We start from the raw sequence: 21,096 nt of genomic DNA on the forward strand, positions 1-21,096 counted from the left end.
ATAATTGTGTACAAAAAACATTTCTGAACGGTGATGATTTCTTTGTCAGCTTATGATATAATTTCCAGTGGTTGGTTAAAAAGGTGATTTATTTTTTAATGGCCTGATGCCCTGATACATCAAAATTTAAGTTCTTTTATAATTATTGCTAGCCAACTTAATGGAAAATATTGTATTAAACTTTCAACTCTTAGCTACTTATACAAAATTTTTTATGAATTATACCTACAAAATAATTTACAAATATTCATGATTTTGACGAAGTGTTGTCAATATTTGAACTTCAAATACTAATAAAAAAATTGTGCCATTATATTCTTATAATTTTTGAATCACTAATGAGGAACTTAGTATTAAATTTTCAAATATATTGACTCAACCAAAAAAACTTTATAAAAAAAAAAACTAAATAAAAACAAATATTTTAAATGCCTATAAATAGCATTAAAATAAGCAAAATATTTTGAAAATTAAATCATGTAAAGAAAATGTCAATCTAAATAACTGGTAAAATTTTCAAGTATCTATAACATACTTTTTGAATAATAACATATATTCAAAATTGTTATCATTACACAATTTCGTAAACATTTAAAATTCAAACGAACATAAAATTTTTTCTATACTGATATTTCGAGTTTTCTCTATATCTATTTGAAAGGAAACTTATGGTCAACTTTGTGTTGAATTTTTTAACCTTAGTCATAAACACAAAATTTTTTATGATTTTTCAACTACAAAATTGCAAATTTTTATGATTTTGACATATTTCGTAAAAATTTGAACTATAATCGCTTATAAAATTGATAAAATTAATTTTTTTTAACTACAATTTGAACGACTTATGTGAAACCTTGTATTAAATTTTCAAGTTTTTTTTTAGTAGCTCAAATTTTTTTTATTGACACTTTAAGAAAAAAAAATTCTTAGAAAAATCGAAAATGTCAGTTGTCCATAAATAGCTCAAAAAAAAATCAAAATATCTATTCAGACATACATAAAAATATGTTAAAATTATGTACTTACAAAGCTACGTTTTACTAAACCTAACCTAACCAAAAAAAAAAAAATGTACTTTCCTACAAATTCACAGCCCTTATAAATATTATTTGTATACTCTTATTGGTTTTTTACAATGTTATAAATTGTTAACTAATTAGGTAGATATGAATATTTAAAAATCTTCATAAAACTCTTAAAAATTAAAATGTAAAAAATCATTAATAGAACTTAGATAAATGGTAAATTAGATAATGTTCTTGCTATAGGATAAAAAAGAAATGTTCTTACCTTAAAGTTTGATAATAGATTAGTTAATTATGATAAGTTCAAGGCTTCAAGCTATTGTAATGATTATGCAATTATATAAATTTAAGTTCTTACGTATGTCGTATAATTTTTAAATATTTCTAGCTATTTAAAGTACAAATAAATTAAATGACTACTGAATAATAGTAAATTAATAATAGGTAAAGCTTAAAAAATTTAATTTAACATTTTTAAATGTTCTATAACATGACTATAAGAATAATATTTTTAAAGCAATGTATGAATTATAATCATGTCTTAGGGTCATATTCATTCAGTATGTTTAAAATTTTCCAATAATTAAATTTTATAATTGGATGTCAATTTATTTTTAGAATATTTTTTTGTACTTTAACTGTATAAGCTATGAGTAAATTTTTTATTGCTTATATGTTATATAAACTACAGTTATCGTATAATATCCTACCTCTTACTTAACCTCAGAGGCGTGTCTAGGACCAAAATTTAGGACAGGCCTGGTTATAAAAATAATTTGTATAGTCAACACATTTGTGTACTTATATAAATATAATTTTAAAATGCATATGTTGGGTATACTTAAAGGTTAAAAATCAGGGTAGGCCCGGGCCTACCAGGCCTACCCGCTGGACATGCCTCTGCTTAACCTGTTGTGTGTTATTTTGGGTAATTTCGCTCTCTTATATTTTCACTAATTATGAAATTCATAATATTTGTATTCAATTTAAAATAAAGGTGCATTTTTAGAATGCAATATGTTGTGCTCAGTAATATAATATAATATATTATGGCAATAAATAAAATGTTTCACTTGTTAAATATTAAGAATATTTACATTTTTTGTGCCTATTTTAGATTAATTACCTATACTACCTATACTTAATAAGAATTAGGAAATGTAGATAAAGAACAATTTTTATTTGTTTATTATTGTTAACTAGTACTTGTACTGCTGAAATCACAAAATTAAAAACAGAAAACGAAATCATTGGATCTAATTAACTCGTCATTTCAGTTACGTTTATAGTAAGCAAATTTTTTGATTTTATTTACATTTTGTCATTATGGATAAATACAAGTGAGTATAAATATCATACAGAAATAGTAAATATCAGTGTAAAAATAATTAATGATATTATGTCCAAAATAAAACAATCTATTGTTAAGACTATTATACTTGTTCAAAAATGAAAAATCCACTCAAATAGTTTAAACAAAAGTTTAGAAGGTTGCAAGTATCTTTGTTAAATATAATATATTTTATTCTTTAAAACTAGAATTATAGCTACAAAAAAAAAAATTAAACCAAAGATTGTATTATTTATAAAAAGCTGTCTTATCAAAACAATAATTGATTTTAAATCTTTCAAATAATATGAGTCAGTGGCGTATTTACGGGGGTGGTGTAGGGGGTTTCCCCCCCCCCCTAAAAACAAAATATTATATACAACGGTTAGAACAAAATAAAAACGAAGTACTAATATCTCGTAATTTGTATCATAAATATAATATAAACCGCCCCCCCCCCCAGAAAAAAATCGTATCTACGCCACTGATATGAGTAATTCTAATATACTAAATTATTTTCTGTATTAAAGTACCTAATATTTTATCTAATTACTGAATTTATGAATTAATAAGTTGGTTAGTAAAATATTTTTAAATATATTGAATTATTATGTTAGAAGTATAATACATTAATTTGATGAATTATTGTTATTCTACAAAATTATTTTAATAGTGTTTTATTATTACAAAATTAGTATCTGGCTAGTAATTTTATATTGTTTATGTTATGGTCGTAACATCATTAATGTATTAATATTTGACAATATTAATATTAAAAATATAATAAATATTTTTTTAAAAATAAAAAGTTCTTAACTTAAGTTATAATGAAGTTAATTTAATCAAATAAAGATTCAACCAAGGAATAATTTAATTATAATTTTTTATATAATTGAATTACCAAATAAAATAAAATTTAAATAACACAAATCAAATAAAACTATATCTAACATGCAATTTTGTTCTTATTGCTTCATGGTCCGGAAAAATTGTTTGAATATTTATGTGCAAAGCAGTAGAAGATAGTTATTACTAAACATACTGTTATTTTCAATTTATATGATCTGACTACATAAATTACATTACATCAATATAATAGTTGAATAAATATTTAAGAATAATAAATAAATGACATTATTAAATAAAACCAATCTTGTACCTACTATTAATTAGTTACCATAATTATTATATAAATATTTAACTATTATAATATAATTAAATAAATTTTACATCTAGTTTCTTTGACTCAACAATAAGTTAATTTAAACTGTGTGCACAAAATATTAAAGATTTATTAAACTATGCATATTCAATATTCATATATTATAACTACAAAAAATTATCATTAAATGTTTTAAAATGTAAGGACTAGTTAATAACTACTTTAGCATAAATGAAACCAATAATTCTAGACCATGTTTTCATTGGCCTGGTAATAGTATTAGGGTTGTAAATTTCAATACAATTCAAATAATTCCATTCTAAACGGATTTGTCTATTCCTCAAATATCTTACAATAAACCATCTAATGTATTTATATGTCTGTATTAAAAAAAGTTATTTAAATCAAAATAATTTTATAAGAATTTTAAAAATAAAGTGTTTATTATATTTATCAGGTTTTTATCTGAAGTTCTTCACAATTGTACATCAGCAATACCAGTCCAAGACACTTGGTCTATTGGCTTTAACACTTTTTTGAACAAATTTTCCATCATAACCACCAATGGCATTATATCCTCTGGAACTTACCTAACCTATGCCAACATCAATGTGGTATAGACATTTCTGTGACTAAAGCCTGTGTGGTATTGTAACATATTTTGATAGATCTTAAATGTGAACAGGCGTGTACACAAAAAAAATTCGGGGAAGGGGGGTTCATAAAAATATTTACAATTACCAATATTTATCGATGAATGATGATATAAATTAAGTATTAACTACACAACTATTAATTTATCTTACTATATAGTATATATTAATGTAACTTCAAACTTTAATATACATACAACTATCTAATAATACACCAACTCCTAAATAATTCCAACTAACAAAGATTTCTTCATGGGTACCCAATAAGGTGATAGAAAATATATCAAACATTTCAACTAATTATTAAGCTCACCCATAGCCAATACAAATTTATCTTAAATTACGCCTAGACCACTTATCTAAAAACATTTATTCATTAGTGATGCATTTTTCCAAAGGTTGTTATAGGTACAAATAAACCTTTTATACTAGATTAATTTAATAAAGTTTATATTTTTAAGATACTTTGAATGTAGGTATCCAACTGACTCTGTGCTTGCTGAATAAAGAGTACTATAGAAAAAAGTGACAAACATGAAAATTCATTATGAAATTAAAATTCTTTCAAACTTTTTCTGTATATGATTTAATGATTATATTTTAAATATTTCATAATTTCATATGCTAATATAAATTGATCTTCTATTCACAATATTAACACGTAATTAATTATTAATTTTGTTACTTTACTTTTTATTTTAGTGGAACAAAATGGTAATCACAAGAAATTAGTATAATCATTTCTACAGATGAAAAAGATAGAAATTCATATTAAACCACATCTCTGGAAATTATTGTCACAATTTATAGAATTTACTGATTGAATCAGAAAATGAAATTATGTAGTTATATATCTTTCAAAAAATGTATATATTTAATATACAATTTAGAACTTGACAAAAATTCCATTCAGTTATGTTAATAAGAATTTGGCACATACGTTTTTTTACTTAGTTTTATTATAAAAGATTTTCAGCTGATAACAAAACCTTTAGAAATTGATAATAATAAATTTTAATTGTTTTGGTTGTCTATAAAAATTAAATATTTATTTATACTTTCATATTTTCTTCAGTGACTATGATTTTGTAGGAATAAATTAATCAAGAGTTGTAAAACAGTAGAATCTAACTCTTATATCAATAAAAATTAAAATCATTATTGCTTTAAAATACGCAGTTTGTCGGTGCTTTATCTATAAAAGCCATTTTTATTTCATTGGATTATGTTAGCCATTTTCATGAGGATATTAAGCGGATTATTTGATTAGTATTAGTTGCATAATTTGGAATAATAAATTAGACAGCTTGGTGCGTTTGGTTTTGATTAGAGAGCTTATATAGGCTCTCTAGTTTTGATGTTACGGTCCGTAAGGGTAAGTTTAAGATAAAGGTTTTTATGAGCTCATCACTCGTGTAGTCGTGTAGATTTATCAAACTTATTTCAAAGTCATCACATAGAGAGTTAAAGTCAATATTTTTATTTTTTATTTAATGGCAATCTATGATGACAATTCTATGATATATCTATTTGAATTGATAATAACTAATTGGTGTAAGTTCAATGAATACATCAAGTGTAGTATATAACATAATATGTTATTAGTATATTATACTACCTAATTATGTAGGTAGGTACTAATTATACGTTTATTATATCTAACTTGTCTGTATCGTGGTCCAGCTGGGATCTAATATAGTTTTAATAGAATCGGATTTAATAGGTAGGTAATAGGTATATATATTTTTATTATTATTATTGACATTAATTTCATTTTTTATTGCCTTATTCTGCTCGCAATGTTCAATTTCCGTGTTTGCAGATAAAATAAATTTTGGTGACGTGCTGGAGGCAAGTCTTTTATTTTGAGTATCTATGTAAGATATTTTCATATTTTCGTTTGAGGGAATATCACGATATCAATATATCATATCATATATAATACATTAACACTGATTTTCGAAAAGTTAAGCAATAAATTATCTTTTTTAATATTAAAAATGCCGTCATCAAATAAATACCCGCTAACATATGTAAAAAGAACACGGTAAGCGGTCAAAAAGTCCGGGGACAAAAAGTCCAGTATGAAAAAAGTTGGACAAAAAATCCGGATTCATTTTTTGATTGTCGGACAAAAAGTCCGAAAATACAAAATAATAAAAATATTAAAATTGTTTTTTATATTTTATTACTTCTTATTATTTCTACGATTACCGAAACAGAAAAAATCCAGAAACCCAGAAAAAATTATTTAAATATTATATTTATAATTATATTTAATTTATATTTAAATAATATTTTTAAAAAAGGTTATACGTTTTAAAAAATCTAGTTTACAATAATAATTTGATATACAATACGTTTCCCTAAGATTGATTGTCGATGTCATTAAAATACTAATATTAAAAAAAAAAGTTATACGTTTTAAAAAATCTAGTCTACCTACATTTATAATAACAATAATAATTTATTCTACATTTCGTTTTCTTAAGCAATGACCAATTCTATTTAAGAATTCTGGTATTGTTGACTCGTTATTAACAAACATCGTAGATAAATATTGTAATTTTACATTTTTTTCTGATCCATGTTTTTTTTTCTTGCGGGTTCCATATCATTTAATGCTATTTTAGCTTTATCTACCCCCACTTCCTCACGAAATTTATTAATCAACTTCCAAATTGTTGGATGACTATGCCCGATTAAATGTGCAAATCTATTGTTCCAGCTTTCACAAACATTATTTGTACGGTGTCTGGAGCGCATTGTAGCCTCGTGTACGTTCCATGTTTCAGGGGGGTACAATAGCTTAATCCGTCTGAATTTTAAAACCCCGACTTTCCTAAATTTTCCAGTAACATATGTGTTATAAAAATAATCAAGTATATCCGTATTATCGGGTGCACAAATTGATTTTAAGTATTTCATGCCTTCAATCACTTTTTGCACCGGCAAAAAAGCTAAGTCATCGATCATACTACAATAATGGCTAAACACGTCATGATTGTATTTATTTTGTAATCCTTACTCTTGTAATTTTCTATGAGTACTTTGGCACAAATGGTAAAAACAACTTTGTATTATCAAATGTTCCCCAAAAACTGTTTTTGCTGCTTGAATAACAGCTTGTTTGAAGTCCATGTTCATTATCTTAGGATCGGGATAAATATTATTTTCGGAACATTTATTGAATATTGCAGTGAATATTTCTTCATACGTACTGCGAGTTTTATTTTGAAGTAAACAAAATATTGGGGTAATAAAATTGTCATACTTTTTAACTCTAATAACGTATAATTGCAAAAAAAATTCGGGACATAATTTAAAGTTACCATCGCAGAACCAAGTCTGCCTCTGATAAATGAACTAAACCTTCATCCAATGAAAAAATTATTATTCGCTCATTCGATTCCGGACCATTATCTAAAAGCAAAAATCGTTCGTCGTTGTACATTTCCCATTCATTATTAATTGTAAGTTCTGACAAACATGATGGTTTTTTGGGATTACCTTTATTTTTTTTGCGCCGACACATTCTTCTGGTTGTTTCTTCATTTGCGAAAGATGTTAAAGCCTGTTTTGGCACCTGATTTATTACTTCAGCGAAAATTTGTGAAGGAGTTGAGGTTGAAACACGTTTTAACATCTCAGCCTTGGCTTTTTCGACTGTTTCTAAATTCGCATCACCAGCATACGAATGTTCAACCTCAATTGTTGGATTTTTATAATCTAATTAAATGTTTAAACGTGTTTTATTAAAAATATAAAATATAATTTTTTTTTAATTTTTTAAGCTTACTATTGGAAGTTACTATAAAATGCCCGGACATTTTTTTGAAATTTTATTGGAACATTTCCACTGAATATTTGAAACTAGATTATGATGAACCGTATTTTTTTATTTTATTTTACTACAAAAATCTCCATTTCAACCTCCATCTCAACTAAATAGCGTCTCGGGATATACTGACTAAGTGACAAATTCAATTTGTTGGGAGTGTGAGTTCAATAATAACTAAACGCATTTTTGGTATTAATGGACTGTATCCGAAAAAAAAATATATATTAAGTATAACAAACTTTAATTATAATTAAGTATAAAAATTTGTAATAGAATGGACGACGAGATTGTACGATGCTTTCCGTGGTCTATATACAACGAGCGATCGAAAGCTAGACTGACGTAAATCGACAGTGTGCCGATTTACGATAGCAAAATATCATTCGCGATAAGATAATAATAATAATAATATAATATAGTAAATCGTACACTACTCGATACGCAACACAATTTATAATTCAAGCCCGCTACGTCCCTCATGAAATCGATTATACCGATGAGATCGTGGTAATAATATTGATTATCGTTATTACTTATTGTAGTATGTAGGTATAATCTTAAATCTTATGGTAGATAAACTGTAGACATACTGCCGCGATAAACATAAGATAGATATAGCCATATTTGTATGTACCTACCTACCAAACTACAGTGGATTTCCGTTATATTTTAGGTATAAGAAATAATAAGAAGTAATAAAATATAAAAAAACTACAATAATATAATAAAAGTAGATACAACAATTACATTTTTAAAATAAATATTAATTATATATGAACTGACTATATAATATAATATTACATTTATATAATACATAGACATTATAGACAATTTTATATTTTCGGACTTTTCGTCCGGCAATCAAAAAATGAACCCGGACTTTTAGTCTAACTTTTTTTATTCCGGACTTTTCGTCCGGGATTCAAAGGACACAGTAGGTACCACAACAAAATTATTGTGACATAAATGTACTATTTACATTAAAATAATTTTTAATCATAATAATATGAACCGCCCTTTAAACTAAATAATTTCTTTAACAGCGTTATGTACACTTTTTTTAAAATCGAAATGAAAAGTTGATTGAGCTAATGAAAGTTGTAAATTTATACCGGTCAATTTCAAACACAATTGTAAAATTGTAAGCCACATCTAATATATAAATGTGAAAATGAAAACCTTTGAGTGATATGTTCTCGGAAATAACCGATCGTTTTGATTTTTTTTTTAAATTGAAGAGCTCATTGCGGATAAGGTTTATGGCATTTGATCGATTCTCTAACGCATTAAAAAACAAAAGAGTTATCAATTATCATAAATGATGACTTATTACGTAGGCTATTATTATTATTATGTTATTTTCGGTAACCATAGTAACAATTTTTTATTATTATTATTTATTTTCCCCATTTTTGTAACATTTTTCACTGATGATTCGCTCCTATTGGTCGCAGGAGAAGATGATTATGTAAATGTAATGATATGTAATGTAATGACGTCACTTTCTAGCAAGAAAATAAACTATATTAAGGTTGCTATTGGTTATGATTGAATATAATAGTTGTAGACTTATTGATATATTTTGTCAAAACCATAACAACAAAAATAAGAATTAGCGAAATAAGTCAATGTCCACAGTAAATCTCAAAATCACAGCAATAGACTAACATAACAATATGAAAACCACGAGATAGAATATTATTGTATTTTTCCATTATAGTAAAAAAAAATTTATTTAACTTTGAAACTTAAGGATTAGATATTATAAAATTACGTATACTCGTACATCTCACGGGGTCTGCAATCCACCACGGGTGGATTGCCTACATGATAATATACTGCTCACATAATCATAAGAGTCTCACGGGTATAGCCAAACAGAATTACTATACTATTATTACTTGACTAACTTATTGACTGATAAACGTAGAGTCTGAACAATGATAGATCGTAGCTTGCAATTTACACGGTACATTCGTAAAATCGTACCACAAATTTAGTGTGCAATAAAAAAGCATTTTTAAGTGGTGCTTGAACGAGTTTATTGAAAATCAAAATGGTCAATGAAAATGTCTTAGTGAATCATTTTATAGAATTGGCATTTTTAACGGGCAACGAAGTGCATGGGGATATTTTTTTGCCATCCCTAGTATCTATATATGTTTGAGTTGATTTTGAAGTCAAAAAACAATACACTATAGGTATATAAAAACCATTTTGCAAAATATGAATAGTATAAAGTTGTTCATAATGTTTGGGAGAATGTGAAAACATCCCATTGGCGAATATGTGAGAACTTCTACTTAATATTTCAAGATTAGTAGCACAAGTAAACATTACCGGACTTGAAATTGTTTCCATATGACCATATGACAAAACAACTCACCAGTATTACTTATTATATTTTCGCATGTATCAAATATTAGAACGTTTGATTCTTCAACACTTTTTGAAATTTTAGGCATACTCTTACGGCGGAAATCGTACATACTTTTCCTCCATAACCTTACATCAGAATGCACAAGTTCAATATCATGTTCAGCGTTTTGAAGTTCAGCTTGAATTATTTTATTCGGCCTTGTTAATAAATCATTCTCGCATTTCCTTTTAACACGGGAATTTATAATTTGCCTACCAACGATATTTTCAGCAATTACATAGTGGTTATGATCGTTAAGCATACTAATAACTATTGTTACATCTTTATTAACAAGCAGGCTTGCAGAACAGTTTTTATTGGTACAACGGTATCGGATACAACCACATTTTTTTAGTACATTGAATTCTCTATATTTATGTCCATCGACTAAAATACATGGCTTACCTTTTTCGGTTACAATTTTTTTTTGAATTTTCAAGTCCATTTCAATAATTGACACTATATATTTTACATTAGAATATACTAAATGTTCACTGTTCACTTTATACGTGATACAAATTGCGAATGAAACAAAAATACCAATATCTAACGCCGATATGATGATATCGCTTATTAAGATTTAAGAAAATACTATTTTTAAAGGTACCTATTTACTATAATTTATTGCTTTACGCCGAGTCGACGATCAGAAAAAATTATAAAAATAAAAATAAAAATCAATGCAGAAAAAAGTTACTTGTTTAATTTAATATAATGTATAATATAACATCGAAAACAAATAATATTGGGTATTGACTTTAATATAATTTATATGTCAGGAAAATTGTGATTTAATTATTTATTTTTAATTTAATTGATTAATTATTTTATGTTGTATATAAATTATTATAAATAGTATATAGGTACTATTTAGTATATATGGTACTATATTATATACTATATACACATATCATTTGGTGCGCAATGATGTTATGATTTTAACAGGTAAAAGGGATCGGGGCGCAATCGTGGTGTAATTAGTCGGGTCAAAAAAAGAAAAATTGCGCAATTGTGTTGTAGCCTCTATCCTTGTTTCTTTAAGAATTTAAATTAAATTATTTTTTTTTAATTTTAAGTTGAAACGTGTAACATTAATGTCATAAAGAGTATAAGCTATAACTGGAAAAGGGTTTTTATAGCATACTCTTGGCATAAAATTGTAAATGATTCTCGTCACAAGTTTAATGCTTTTCACTTTACATCAAAAAAGTACGTTTAAATGACAAAAAAAAATCAATAGGTACAAAAGACACAAATCTGAGCCTTTCGTTTGGATTTGGCAACGTTGTAAATGATCATACAATACGCAGTACACACTTCCAAAACCGGTTATTGGCGTGGTGCTCATCACGAGATAACTACCCGCCGATAGAAGTGGCGGAATACTAAGTGAAGGACAATGGTTGTAGCAGTGCCACTAATGCTCCGCAGTGGGCGGGTTCACTATGTCAGTATAACGACGTCACGCTATATGACCTCGCTTGTATTATTTTGGTATAAGCCAATGTACATCGGAATTTCTTTTATTGTGATACACCTGTTGTCCAGTGGGGCAGTATTGACTACCGAGTACAGTGTATATACGCACACGAAAACATTCCTTTTCAACTACTTCTTCATTATTGTCACCGCCACTACTCGTATCACATGGTTATTTAGTATAAATTGTCATTCAGCAGTTCTTGAGCAGGTTTCCGCCGAAGACGGGTTACTTCTGCTGCCATCATTATTAATATTCGTTAGCTAAGTAAGTAACAACGACGATATTATTATTACTAATACGATAAATATACTTTCATATAACACCTTAAACTGTTGTTGTTTTTATCGTACCGAACCTTATACATTGCAGTCACCGCCATGATGCATCGACCGGTGGGATTAACGCTGAGAAAACTATGTGGCGAACTTGTGTGCCCCAAATACCATTTGTGCCAGATCCACGATCTCCAATGCTATCCATGTCAATCGTACTGCAACGAGACATCAAATAATTTCGACGCCAATATATGTGAACAACAGTGCCAAGGTACGTTTATATTACAACCTCCTAACCTTTTTTTAGTGGAAAAAAATTAATTTGTGATGATTTAATGATTGTGAGTGCGTGCACTAAGAACCTTTCTATATTACACCAATTTTCTATTTTTTGAGTAATATTTTTGAGAATATACTTATACTTTTTTTAGGTAACAAACTAAAAAATTAACAAATTTGATTTATTAGTTGACTAACAACTAAATGATTGACATTAATTTATCTAATTTAATTTTTGCATAGATTACATTCATGATTACATTCAGCATTATGTTAAAGCTAGCGAAATCCAGGGTGAGCAAATGTTTATAGTTATACATTTATAGTATCTTTACGTAACAACGTTAAGAAAAAATAATTCGATTTTACTCTTATTTCAGGTTCACTTCAAGATTTGGAAATCTTGAAATTGATGATAATTTGTATAACGGTGCTGATGATTTTAGCGCTCGTGTTAATGTCTATAACGGCGGTGTTTATGTGGAATCAAAAAAAGAATATGTGGAACATTGAGAACAATAGCAAAGATTCGTATTTAAAGAAAAATATGTTTTCTTTAAAGGTAAAAATACATTATACCTATTACCTATATTATGTATTATTATTATTCATAACTTATAATTTATAACATACTTTGTTTCGAATAAAAGTAACATTTGGCGGTGGTAACGAGTGCCACACTCTCGGGATCACTATTTTATTGTTCTAACAATCACCTAATTTACATTTTAGTAGATCAATTTATTTCTCGGCCACAACTAATCGTCAGAAATAAATATTACACGAAATTCAGTAAAATACAATTTAATTGATGAATGTGGTTTGACGAAATTAGTTACTATCTGAAGTTAGATAGAGTAATTTTAATATTGATAGAAACCAAAATAAATAAATGTGTAAATGTGTAATAATATGTAAATACTAGGTAGGCATTAAGAAGAATTTGTGATGAAGAATTATAATATAGATATTATATGTTTAAAAATTTCAAATAAATTATTTTACGGTGACAGACCACATAGTATTGGCTATAACATTTCTATATTTTCTTTCATCTTGTGTTATTATATAATAGCATTATCATGATACAATGATAAATAATATAAAATTAATAATAATAATTATAATTAATTATAATTATAATTATAATTTATTAATTATTTTCAGTTTCTAATATATATAATGTGTATACGATTAAATAAGAAAGTATTGGTAGTTTATTTTATTCTAAATATTGTATGTTATTCTTTTGCACAGTTAAATAACAACGCGGTAGGTATGATGAGCGAAACGATGGACAAACCGTTGACTGAATCAATGATGATAGCAGCACCTAAAATGCCGTGCTCGTCACCGAACAAGCTACCCTGCGAAGATGTGACGCTTGAGACCCAGGAAAACACCAGCTATGACAACTTGGCGATGTGGAAAGTGTCTCCCGAGATCTGTAGTAGCAATCTGTAAATGACGATATTTAATAAATATATTAATTAATATTATAAAAGGTAGATTTCGACTAACCTATATATTATTATGACATTATATATATTTATAAATGTATTTTTTTTAATAATAATAACTATTTATTAATATTATACAATAATACAATATTTACCTAATAACATATTCTGGTGAACTTATCTTCTAAAAGAAAAGCTTGAGTTGAAGGTAGAGATCAGACTTAATTATGGATATTATATACTACATTACCTATATTATATTTGTAATACTTACATCAGTTACATCTATTCTACAATAATAAACAAAATAACATAAGAAAAAATACCAATTACATGTAATAATAAATAACTTCTAACATTATAACATTAGCTTTAGTATTAGTTCTTAAGTATTTTTTCACATTTAAATTAAGATAATTAAACTATATTTAAGACTTAAAAGTCTTTATAGTAATCCAATCATTTAATTTATATGATAATTATTATGATATCATTTTTTGCTTATTAAATATATTTTTCACTAGAGAATTTTTTTTTTTCAATAAAATATTATTATTATTATTATTACTGAATAATTATTTTTTATATCTAAGATTCACAGGTCGTTTACTACGTTCATCATAATTATTATCTTTAGTAGATCCTGATTTATTTTAAGCAATATTTTGCATGCAGTAAGTTTTATGTATTTTTTAAAAATAGCAAACATATGTGATATGCCTTACAGCAGAGGTAATTATTGTCCTATCAATAATTTGCATATTAGCAGTATATTACACAGCTAACGATACTATTTATTATTAAGTACATTGAAATACTCACACATATATTTTATATTTTCTACTTTTATTTTACTTTTTTTGAATTTAAAGACAAACTTATCCTGTTTGTATATTATTATTAATATTAAAGCGAAGTCTTAAAGTCTATAGATATAATTTTAAGTTGATAACAGAAAACTAAGTATGTAATTACAGCCTTTGATACTTAGCAAAATGAATGAATATGTATGAAAAAAAATCATTATCATCAAAACTAAATGAATTATACTTTATGTTCAATTTTTTTTTTACGTATAAAACTGGATTTGTAAATTTGGAATAATTTTTCAAACTGAATTTTATTGGACTAATATTTGAAAAAAAAAACAATTAGAAGATGAATCCTAGGGTCTCTACATTAATAAGGCAGAATCGTTGTGTTAAAGAATAAATAAAAAATTTGTTCATAATATTATGATTGGAATTAGACTAAAAATTGGTAAGTATTATATAATAGGTACTTATAAGTTATAATAAAGGTTTTATAGGCAACAAAACTCTAAATTAAAAGAAGATTATGTAAATTAGGTATGTGAGACTGTGAGAGAATAGTTTATAAGTTTAAAAAAAATGCTTCCAACTAAACATTGATTAAATAAAACGTAAAATAAGGTTAAACCACAATGCTGATAACAGTTCACCTGTCAAATCGGCCAAAAAATAATAATATACAAAAGATTTCCAATAACTTGAATACTATGCATATAATTTTTGCATAGTTATATCAAAATTTTATGTTTAATGGAAATTTCAACAAATATACTAGTTATATACATCGTAGCAAATATATACTGTATAACATACGAGGTCTTACCAACAAACAATTTTCAACAGTTTTCAAACAAAGCAATTAATTTAGTAGGATCTGATAATCAACCACTTGGTTTTGGCTTAACACGCATTAAACTAATTATTAAGAATCAAAATTTTAAAATTTGACCTATATAGTTAAATACCTTTCAAATACTTTAATATTAAGAAATATTTTTTTATTAATTTTCATAATGAAATAATTTTTTCATTAAGTTTATGTTCGTCCCAGTAATTTTAAGACTATTTAAAAATTAGAAAATTTTAACTTTTTTACATTGAACTTTAAAAATCGTTAATTTCCCCGTCTTGTTTTAATGCAAAGGTTAATATTAATTTTTAACATGGGATTTTAACAATCAAAGGAAGTTGTAAAATACATACCCCATTCTAAAGTAATGGCTCAAAGAGACACGGTTTTTAAAAAATTAATCAAAAAGTACAGAAAATGTTCTTAATTTAACTTTAAATATTGTTTACACCTGTATTGTATATTTGTATTTGTCATGTGTGGTATATTTAATATGTATAAATAAATATATGTATGTATATCATATTAATTAAATGTATATATGACAAATAAAATGTAGGTATACTGAATTTTGTATTCATTGGTTGTCAACGCGTTTTGATTTTCGAACTGTAATCAGTTGTCGTCTCTCAGTATCATTTTCGAACAACCACGATTTAATATAATAAAAATGTAAATTATTATAAAATGTTCCCTTTTGTTCATATTATAAACATTGTTCGTGCCTACATATAAAAAATTGATAATACAATGATAATAATTAAAGTACCTATACAAATAAATATTTCGTAAAATTTTATTTTTCTTAATTTTGTATGAATATTTTTTTTTCGTGTCCGTATGATAATATGGAAGTTCTCTAAATTTAAAAATTAGTCTAATGGGTAGAATATCATGTGTGTTAAATGAAATCTTACATCTTAACTTATCAAATAGTAAATAAAATAGGCATATATACACATATATTTATAATTAAAAAAAAGTAAATAAATTTTCATTTTCTTGTAAATTTAATATTATCATTTTATTTAATAATTTATATTATATTTTCTCTAAATTTAGAAATAAATCTAATTTGTATAGTTTCATGTGTGAAGAATGAAATTTATGTCTTAAATTAGCAAAATATTGATAAATTAGGCATATTTTCACAGATATTAAAATTTAAGGCAGTTGAAAGCAGAGCGTTTTTAAGGGATTGGATATAGGCAATATTCTATATTTTTTTGATATACTGTGTGAGTGTGTAAGTATTGACGGATGATTAGTTTGCATCAGAACCCCTACCATATATATATCATTAAAAATTAAAAATAAGAACTTTTTTTTGTGATTTAATATTATCATTTCATTCTATGAGGTATAATATATTTTCTCTAAATTTAGAAATAAATCTTATTTGTATAGTTTCATGTGTGAGGAATGAAATTTTATGTATTAAATTAGCAAAATATTGATAAATTAGGCATATTTTCAGATATATTAATAATTAAAAATAGAAAATGAATTTTCATTTTTTTAAAAATTTAATATTATCATTTCATTCTATGAGGTATAATATTTTTTCTCTAAATTTAGAAATAAATCTTATTTGTATAGTTTCATGTGTGAGGAATGAAATTTTATGTATTAAATTAGCAAAGAATTATTAAAATAGGCATATTTTCAGATATATTAATAATTAAAAATAGAAAATGAATTTTCATTTTTTTAAAAATTTAATATTATCATTTTATTCAATGAGTTATATTATATTTTCTCTAAATTTAGAAATAAATCTAATTTGTATAGTTTCATGTGTGAGGAATGAAATTTTATGTATTAAATTAGCAAAGAATTAATAAAATAGGCATATTTTCAGATATATTATTTATTAAAATTAGAAAATGAATTTTCATTTTTTAAAAATTTAATATTATCATTTTATTCAATGAGTTATATTATATTTTCTCTAAATTTAAAAATAAATCTAATTTGTATAGTTTAATGTGTGAAGAATGAAATCTTATGTCTTAAATTAGCAAAATATTGATAAATTAGACATATTTTCCGATATAATAATAATTAAAAATAGAAAATGAATTTTCATTTTTTTAAAAATTTAATATTATCATTTCATTCTATGAGGTATAATATATTTTCTCTAAATTTAGAAATAAATCTTATTTGTATAGTTTCATGTGTGAGGAATGAAATCTTATGTCTTAAATTAGCAAACTATTGATAATTTAGGCATATTTTCACAGATATTAAAATTTAAGGCTATTGAAAGCAGAGCGTTTTTAAGGGATTGGATATAGGCAATATTCTATATTTTTTTGATATACTGTGTGAGTGTGTAAGTATTGACGGATGATTAGTTTGCATCAGAACCCCTAACATAATACATATATCATTAAAAATTAAAAATAAGAATTTTTTTTTTGTGATTTAATATTATCATTTCATTCTATGAGGTATAATATATTTTCTCTAAATTTAGAAATAAATCTATTTGTATAGTTTCATGTGTGAAGAATGAAATCTATGTCTTAAATTAGCAAAATATTGATAATTAGGCATATTTTCAGATATATTAACAATTAAAAATAGAAAATGAATTTTCATTTTTTTAAAAATTTAATATTATCATTTTATTCAATGAGTTATATTATATTTTCTCTAAATTTAAAAATAAATCTAATTTGTATAGTTTAATGTGTGAAGAATGAAATCTTATGTCTTAAATTAGCAAAATATTGATAAATTAGGCATATTTTCAGATATATTAATAATTAAAAATAGAAAATGAATTTTAATTTTTTTAAAAATTTAATATTATCATTTCATTCTATGAGGTATAATATTTTTTCTCTAAATTTAGAAATAAATCTTATTTGTATAGTTTCATGTGTGAGGAATGAAATTTTATGTATTAAATTAGCAAAGAATTAGTAAAATAGGCATATTTTCAGATATATTATAATTAAAAATAGAAAATGAATTTTCATTTTTTTAAAAATTTAATATTATCATTTTATTCAATGAGTTATATTATATTTTCTCTAAATTTAGAAATAATCTAATTTGTATAGTTTAATGTGTGAAGAATGAAATCTTATGTCTTAAATTAGAAAAATATTGATAAATTAGACATATTTACCGATAAAATAATAATTAAAAATAGAAAATGAATTTTCACTTTTTTAAAAATTTAATATTATCATTTCATTCTATGAGGTATATTATATTTTCTCTAAATTTAAAAATAAATCTAATTTGTAAAGTTTCAGGTGTGAAGAATGAAATCTTATGTCTTAAATTAGCAAAATATTGATTGATTAGGCATATTTTCAGATATATTAAAATTTAAGGCTGTTGAAAGCAGAGCGTTTTTAAGGGATTGGATATAGGCAATATTCTATATTTTTTTGATATACTGTGTGAGTTTGTAAGTATTGACGGATGATTAGTTCGCATCAGAACCCCTACCATATATATATCATTAAAAAATAAAAATAAGAATTTTTTTTTTTGTGATTTAATATTATCAATTCCTTCTATGAGGTATAATATATTTTCTCTAAATTTAGAAATAAATCTTATTTGTATAGTTTCATGTGTGAGGAATGAAATTTTATGTATTAAATTAGCAAAGAATTATTAAAATAGGCATATTTTCAGATATATTAATAATTAAAAATAGAAAATGAATTTTCATTTTTTTAAAAATTTAATATTATCATTTTATTCAATGAGTTATATTATATTTTCTCTAAATTTAAAAATAAATCTAATTTGTAAAGTTTGAGGTGTGAAGAATGAAATCTTATGTCTTAAATTAGCAAAATATTGATAAATTAGGCATATTTTCTGATATATTAAAATTTAAGGCTGTTGAAAGCAGAGCGTTTTTAAGGGATTGGATATAGGCAATATTCTATATTTTTTTGATATACTGTGTGAGTTTGTAAGTATTGACGGATGATTAGTTTGCATCAGAACCCCTACCATATATATATCATTAAAAATTAAAAATAAGAATTTTCATTTTTTTAAAAATTTAATATTATCATTTTATTCAATGAGTTATATTATATTTTCTCTAAATTTAGAAATAAATCTAATTTGTATAGTTTCATGTGTGAGGAATGAAATTTTATGTATTAAATTAGCAAAGAATTAATAAAATAGGCATATTTTCAGATATATTATTTATTAAAATTAGAAAATGAATTTTCATTTTTTTAAAAATTAATATTATCATTTTATTCAATGAGTTATATTATATTTTCTCTAAATTTAGAAATAAATCTAATTTGTTTAGTTTCATGTGTGAGAATGAAATTTTATGTATTAAATTAGCAAAGAATTAATAAAATAGGCATATTTTCAGATATATTATTTATTAAAATTAAAAATGAATTTTCATTTTTTTAAAAATTTAATATTATCATTTCATTCTATGAGGTATAATATATTTTCTCTAAATTTAGAAATAAATCTTATTTGTATAGTTTCATGTGTGAGGAATGAAATCTTATGTCTTAATTAGCAACTATTGATAATTAGGCATATTTTCACAGATATTAAAATTTAAGGCTATTGAAAGCAGAGCGTTTTTAAGGGATTGGATATAGGCAATATTCTATATTTTTTTGATATACTGTGTGAGTGTGTAGGTTGTGAAGGATGATTAGTTTGCATCAGAACCCCTACCATATATATATCATTAAAAATTAAAAATAAGGATTTTTTTTTTTTGTGATTTAATATTATCAATTCCTTCTATGAGGTATAATATATTTTCTCTAAATTTAGAAATAAATCTTATTTGTATAGTTTCATGTGTGAGGAATGAAATTTTATGTCTTAAATTAGCAAAATATGATAAATTAGGCATATTTTCAGATATATGAATAATTAAAAATAGAAAATGAATTTTAATTTTTTAAAAATTTTATATTATCATTTTATTCAATGAGTTATATTATATTTTCTCTAAATTTAAAAATAAATCTAATTTGTATAGTTTAATGTGTGAAGAATGAAATCTTATGTCTTAAATTAGCAAAATATTGATAAATTAGACATATTTTCCGATATAATAATAATAAAAATAGAAAATGAATTTTCATTTTTTTAAAAATTTAATATTATCATTTCATTCTATGAGGTATAATATATTTTCTCTAAATTTAGAAATAAATCTTATTTGTATAGTTTCATATGTGAGGAATGAAATTTTATGTATTAAATTAGCAAAATATAGATAAATTAGGCATATTTTCCGATATAATAATAATTAAAAATAGAATATGAATTTTCACTTTTTTAAAAATTTAATATTATCATTTTATTCTATGAGGTATAATATATTTTCTCTAAATTTAGAAATAAATCTTATTTGTATAGTTTCATGTGTGAGGAATGAAATTTTATGTATTAAATTAGCAAAATATTGATAAATTAGGCATATTTTCAGATATATTAACAATTAAAAATAGAAAATGAATTTTCATTTTTTT

General features: G+C 24.4%; 1 protein-coding gene across 1 annotated transcript; it reads left to right on the forward strand.

Moving 5' to 3' along the window:
• Window positions 1–11,355: 11,355 nt before the first annotated feature.
• LOC114126203 (uncharacterized) lies at window positions 11,356–14,234 on the forward strand. Its single transcript, XM_027990093.2, has 5 exons — window positions 11,356–12,177; window positions 12,283–12,459; window positions 12,711–12,761; window positions 12,848–13,029; window positions 13,725–14,234. Exons 2-5 carry the CDS (start codon window positions 12,291–12,293, stop codon window positions 13,929–13,931), a joined length of 609 nt encoding a protein of 202 aa, XP_027845894.1. The 5' UTR covers window positions 11,356–12,177; window positions 12,283–12,290; the 3' UTR covers window positions 13,932–14,234.
• The last annotated feature ends 6,862 nt before the right edge of the window (window positions 14,235–21,096 follow it).

This window comes from Aphis gossypii, chromosome X (genome assembly GCF_020184175.1).
Source record: "Aphis gossypii isolate Hap1 chromosome X, ASM2018417v2, whole genome shotgun sequence".
NCBI lineage: Eukaryota > Metazoa > Arthropoda > Insecta > Hemiptera > Aphididae > Aphis > Aphis gossypii.

Excerpts from the sequence above, each read along its gene's own strand:
- LOC114126203 (XM_027990093.2), top strand. The coding sequence starts at position 12,291 with ATGATGCATCGACCGGTGGGATTAACGCTGAGAAAACTATGTGGCGAA. Across the intron at positions 12,460-12,710 it reads ATGTGAACAACAGTGCCAAG|ATTACATTCATGATTACATT; the intron begins GTACGTTTATAT and ends ATTTTTGCATAG. Across the intron at positions 13,030-13,724 it reads AAAATATGTTTTCTTTAAAG|TTAAATAACAACGCGGTAGG; the intron begins GTAAAAATACAT and ends TCTTTTGCACAG.